The 6,000-nt window shown below is 40.8% G+C and overlaps 1 protein-coding gene across 4 annotated transcripts in view; it reads left to right on the plus strand.

Annotated features, from left to right (window-relative positions):
• The window catches only part of CORO2B (coronin 2B), a 1,242,233-nt gene that overhangs the window by 1,011,203 nt on the left and 225,030 nt on the right, over nucleotides 1–6,000 (plus strand). For all 4 annotated transcript variants that reach the window (XM_044077673.1, XM_044077669.1, XM_044077671.1 and 1 more), the window contains exon 8: nucleotides 3,871–3,975. In XM_044077673.1, the coding sequence (XP_043933608.1) occupies nucleotides 3,871–3,975 (105 nt within the window). The remainder of the gene's footprint in view (nucleotides 1–3,870; nucleotides 3,976–6,000) is intronic.

Raw genomic sequence — 6,000 nt, forward strand, 5'->3', positions numbered from 1 at the left:
AAGGGACAGCTCTGAGAATGGGAGCTAATCAGTGGCTGAATCAAATGTCTGTCATTTTTGAAGTGGTATAACTAAGAATCTGTACAGACTGTCTGCATGCAGTGTACGTGTGAGGATCACCTGTTACTGAATTGTGAGAGGTTATCACACCATACCTACATACATGCATACACATGCATCTGAGGGAGATAAAAGTTCTGTTTCATCTGCTGTGTCTACGTCTACCAAACATGATTTGAGTAATTTTGCTGTTGATCACTTTGTGATTTTGACTTTTGGCAACAATATCCTAGATCTAGTCATTACCAACATGAGTGACCAGTGCTCCACACCTGAAGTCAACGCCTCATTGGTCCGATCCGACCATAAGCTAATTACCCTAGATATCCACATCCTGCCCCCACCCCTCATTAAGGAAACCATGGTAAAAAATTTCTCCAAAGCCAACTTCATACTTCTTAAGACAGAAGTGGTGAACTTTATGACACCCATGCAGATGGACAATACAGTTACGACTACTGAATCCTACACAATTGCACTTTATAAGCACTTACATGAGTGCATGGATCGTTCTATCCCAAACAGAACCAAGATTCTATCCTCCAAAAAAGGAAGCCAATCTGGTGGTCCCCTGCCATAAACAAACTGTACAACAGAAGGAAGAAACTGTTGCAAAAGAGAGTGGAGGAGCTCCCTGGTCAGCCTCAGTAAGAAGCTGCGATCCCTGATAAAATCCTCTAAAGCTAGTTATGAAAACAAAATCACCACTGATTCTAAAGACAGCCACAAAGCATTCTATAGCTATGTCAAGAATCTCAATGACAACACTCAGATCTGTTCTGAGTTACAGCACAATGGCACTAAATATACAGACCCAACTGATATTGCCAACATCCTGGCAGATAGGTTCAGTGCTAACTTTACCCCCCTATCACCCCCTAAAGAGCCCATCTCTATACCGGAAGAATTCAGAGTTCCTGTAATCACTGCTGCACAGGTAAAAAATACACTCTCCAAAGCCAAGAACACAGCATCCATGGGACCAGACAACATCCCAGGCTGCATTCTACATGAACTACAGAACGAACTGGCACCCTACCTAAGTACCATGTTCAATCATAGCCTCACCTCAGGCTTTGTGCCTGCTGAATGGCACACAACAACGGTTATCCCACTCCACTCCACCACAGACCCTGGGAACTACCACCCCATTAGCCTGACGAGCCTGGTCTGCAAGGCCATGGAACGTATCATCATGGAACTTATAAACAAAGACATTGGTAATCTCCAAACTCTGGACCCCACCCAGTTCGGGTTTGTAAAAGGCAGATCATGTCTCGTAAACCAGATAGACTTCTTTGAAGCAGTCACCGAAGCCGTAGAGAAGGGTAAGGTGGTTCGCACAGCCTATCCAGATCTTGCCAAGGCTTTCAACACCATCCCCACTCTGGAATTATAGATAAGCTCACTAAACTAGGTATAAATCCCTATGTCACAATATGGGTTGCCAACTGGCTCACTGACAGAACCCACACTGTGAAAGTAGCAGACTCCAAATCCGACTTCAGACCAGTGACAAGTGTAGTACCACAGGGCTCAGTCCTGGGTCCTCTCCTGTTTGGTATCTACTTCTCTGAAGTACAGGCTAACACAGAAGGTCTTTGGCTAATGAAGTTTGCAGATGACTGCAAACTAGGAGCCATAATTGAAACTCCTAATGATGTGGACATCCTACAAAAGGGCCTCACTGAGACAGATGCCTGGTGTCAAAGCCATGGCCCCAAGCTCAATGCCAAAAAGTGCATTGTCATCCCCTTTGGTAAAAACTCTGTACCCATGAACTACAACATAGGCGGTAGTATACTTAACACCGAAAGTGTGATAAGAGACCTTGGGACACAGGTGGGCAGTAGTCTCTCCTTTGATAATCACATTGCCACAGTAGTCAGGAAATCCTTCTATGTGGCACACCTCATCACAAAAGGTTTCTCATCCAGAAAAAAAGAGGTCATTGTTCCCTTCTACTCATCACTCATTAGACCCATTATAGAGTACAATGCCCCTTTTGGTATGTACCTCACAAGACATCTACAACAACTGGAAAGGCCGCAGAAATACCTCACAAAGAGGATTGCTGGCTTCAAACAGATGCCCTACGCAGACCATCTCAAAAAACTCCAGCTTTACTCTGTCGCATATCGCCTACTCAGAGGTGATCTCTGCCTAACATACAAAGCTATGTCAAACCCAGAGCTGTTGGACATGCTCCACTTAAAGAAATCCCAATCCCTCCGAGCTACACGCTCTAGGGACCTAAACCATGTCACCAAAATAAACAGAACATGCCGGAGGGATAGATTCCTGTCCCAGAGACTTCCCATACTCTGGAATAAACTATCTATCTATATCAAACAAAGCTCCTCATTAGCACTCTTCAAGAAAAATCTTGATGATTGGATGGGAAATAGGAAATTCACCCTGGGGATCACCTCTGTGGCTCTGCTCGACAGTGGCACAGGAAAATAATTTTCTTGGGTGGCAAAAGCCAGGGTACATTTTTGGCTGGGCTTGTATAGGCCCCAGGGCCGATAGCCTAGTACCTACCTATGAACCTATGAACCTATGTGTGCAGGTTTAATATCCTTCTTATATTGTTAAATACATTAAACCTGGGAACAACTAGGAAATTAAATGATTCGTCACAATTCAGAATCAAATTCTGAAGCTGCCTGCAAGTAGAATGTTTTTTTTTTTTGTTTGTTTTTTTTGCCTGTTAGCCCCATGGCAGGCAGGGACAGAGCCCTGGGACCCAGGTAACTCAGGTTCATTAAACAAACCCAATCCTTCATGTGTCAACTGAGGGATAGGGGTGGTGCTGCCTGTTTTCTAGCTCACCTATGCCAAGAGGAAGGGCGGGGTTTTCAGACAATGAGTAGCAGTAATCGGTGCAGACTAATGATGCTAGTGCAGGGGTGTGTGCACATGGGCTGTACACTGGGAACTGTAGTGACACAGTTGGCAGGACATACCAAAAAGCCTCCACAGCTGTCAGGATGGTGTTATACTAGGATGCCCAGAGCTCCTCTCTGCATACTTCCCCAGCTGATGACAATAAGGAGTTTACTGCTTGAAGCACCACTCTCAAAGGGTAGGTTGGACAAGCATCAGGAAAGACACAACAGACGATCAAGGAGAGGCTCCAGGATGCAGTTGATACAAACAAAAAAACATATATTTTTTTTAAGAATGATTTGTTCTGAATTTCTGAAATGTATCTAAAACTCATTATTGCATTTCACAGCAAACTGAGTTTCTTGGACGGATGTATTCCTAAACCAATTTGTGTACCGCAATGTAATAAATTCTACAGCTATATCAGTGTGCTTTAGGGCTTTACAGGGTTGAAGTCAGTCAACTAAGATGGATATGTTGATGGACATTCACAGGCTGAAGTTGTTTTCTTGTTATCAGAAAGCAATTCTTTTAACAGTTCTCCCTTCATTCCTGTGACATTCTGTTGCATGCCTGTGATATGCTTTCAGTCAGTTTCATTATAAAGTTCTGCATAAATAATGTAGTGCTTGTTGCTGCTGAAAAGAAAACTGCACATCTTAAAGGATAAAAAAGGTTTACTGCAGGCAGCAGAATAGCATACTAGAATTTTTGTATCAGAGCATTGCCCACAATACTCATCACTCAACAAGATAACATGTAACCTCCTATAATCTTGAATTCTCTGCTTGTAATTCATTTGTGAGCTCTTTACAACTGTTGCAGTCCTTACTCACAAACACTAGAAGTGAGAATATTTTTAAAGAATGTTCATGCTGTCTAATTTGTTCACAAGATTAAGTGCAATTTTATTTACAGGAAGACCTGTCTATGCCAGTGATTGAAGAAGAAATTGATGGCCTGTCGGGACTTCTTTTTCCATTCTATGATGTTGATACACACATGCTTTATTTAGCTGGAAAGGTAAGCTTTATCACTTTAATCATCCTGCATGCTGTTTGACCATGAATGCATTTCAGCTAAACAAGTGTGTTTTCTTATGGGGCAATGTTTCTGTTTCAGGACCACTGCAAATATTATATAGATGGTCTCACTTACAGACATATGACAGAAAGGCCAATAGCCATACTAAAATTGTTCTGGTATATAATTCTTGCATCTGCCACACTAACATCTATAATGAGAATAATTCAGCACTGTTGAAGGCTCATTAAGTTTGTAGCCAAATTAAGAAAGCCTCCCAAAGGCCATTTCTAGACATCTATATACAAAATATATTTTCAAGAAACTTGTGTCTTTTTTAAACACACCTTTATTTAATTATCACTTGTGAGATAGGCAATTTTACATTAATACAAAAGTAATCAAACTGTATTAATAAATTAATATTAATAAACATTAAAAGACTTTCGGCTTTTCCCGGTTAGGGGTCGCCACAGCGAAACTCCGGTCCGCTCATGATTGGCAGTGTATTTTTATGGTGCCAAGTTGCCAGCCTGATGCCCAATCTTCAATGAAGGCACGCCCATTCATGCTCGCACCTATCTGCATATCATTAACGTCACTCGACCACGGGATTAATAAACATTATACTTCACAAATATTGCTACATATAATATAACCTAAGCAACGTTGCATAAATTATTCAAATCTTTCCCTTTTTTTAAACAAGAAACATCTTTATTAAACCATCACTTATGACATAAGCAATCATACATTTATATAAATTAAAACAAATCACACTGACACAATCTTAGTTGCAAGCATTTTACATCACAAACCATACTGACACACTCCTAGTTGCAAACATTACACATCACTTATAATCTACCCAATCATTTTCGGTCAGACATTACATAGCTCATTAAAATCCTGCCTTTTTTTAAACCTCATTCCTCCCCATATGTATTGCTCCCACAATTCCCTTTTTCCATAGGTAGTTTGCTCCTACCCTTTTCGAAAGATCTCAGTTCCAGTTGTCTTATCTCTGTTACTATAATCTCTACTACTAATATAGTTGGTTTAAATTTTCCAGTTTCAAGTAATTGCTTTTTTGGCAGTCACCATAAGTAGACACAGCAAGGCCTTACTGTGTCTAGGCAATTCCAATTCTTTATCATAGCTCAGAAAAATCATTTCCCTCGTCACACCAATCTGCCCACTCAGCATCTCCAACAGTGCATCCCACAGGGAATTCTTAAAGTCCCCCAACCCAGAAAACATGTTCTCAAGTACCTCTTTCCTCCCCATCACACCTCCAACATTTGCTGTCTACCTGAGAAAAAATTCTCTGGAGTCTACTTGGGGTATAAAAATATCTGTGTAAACATTTTCAAGCAAAAATCCTAAGTCTTTTAGATTTTGTTGCGTATTTGGGAGACATACATATATACTCTCATTGTTTCTTTGCAAATTGCTAATTCAATCTCTCTTCCCAATCCTTTCCAACCTTCTCTGATTGATTCTTATAGTTATCATGCAATATTGTATATGCTGCACTAATTATTCCTTTTTTAATGGCAGCTTCTGTTCAAGAAACTTGTATCTTGATCCAAAAAAGTATTCTCACTTGCCACATCGCCCTGTTTCTTAATTACCTGTCTTTAAAACATCTGTATACTGTGGTCTCTGTTACTGGAACCAAGAACCTGAATCTTTTTATTTTCCTTTTCAAAAGGAATTCCCCTCAACAAACACACACACACACACACACACACACACACACACACACACACAGACACACAATCATTTTTAAAGGAGGTGGACTAGGAAATGAATGAAGGCACAGCTGGCATTCATTTTGATGGGAATTTGCATAAAAGGTTTTACTGTGAATAATCACTTCTCATATAACTGACATGCAATTATTTGAACCCAAAATGCTGGGAGATCGCTACTCAAAACAGCAACATACTCAAGGTCACAGAACGCAAAAACATTGTCCTCTTCACCGTGTGTGTGTGTGCGTGTGTGTGTGTGTGTGTGTGT

This window comes from Protopterus annectens, chromosome 7.part0 (genome assembly GCF_019279795.1).
Source record: "Protopterus annectens isolate FY-2018-M chromosome 7.part0, PAN1.0, whole genome shotgun sequence".
Taxonomy (NCBI): domain Eukaryota; kingdom Metazoa; phylum Chordata; order Ceratodontiformes; family Protopteridae; genus Protopterus; species Protopterus annectens.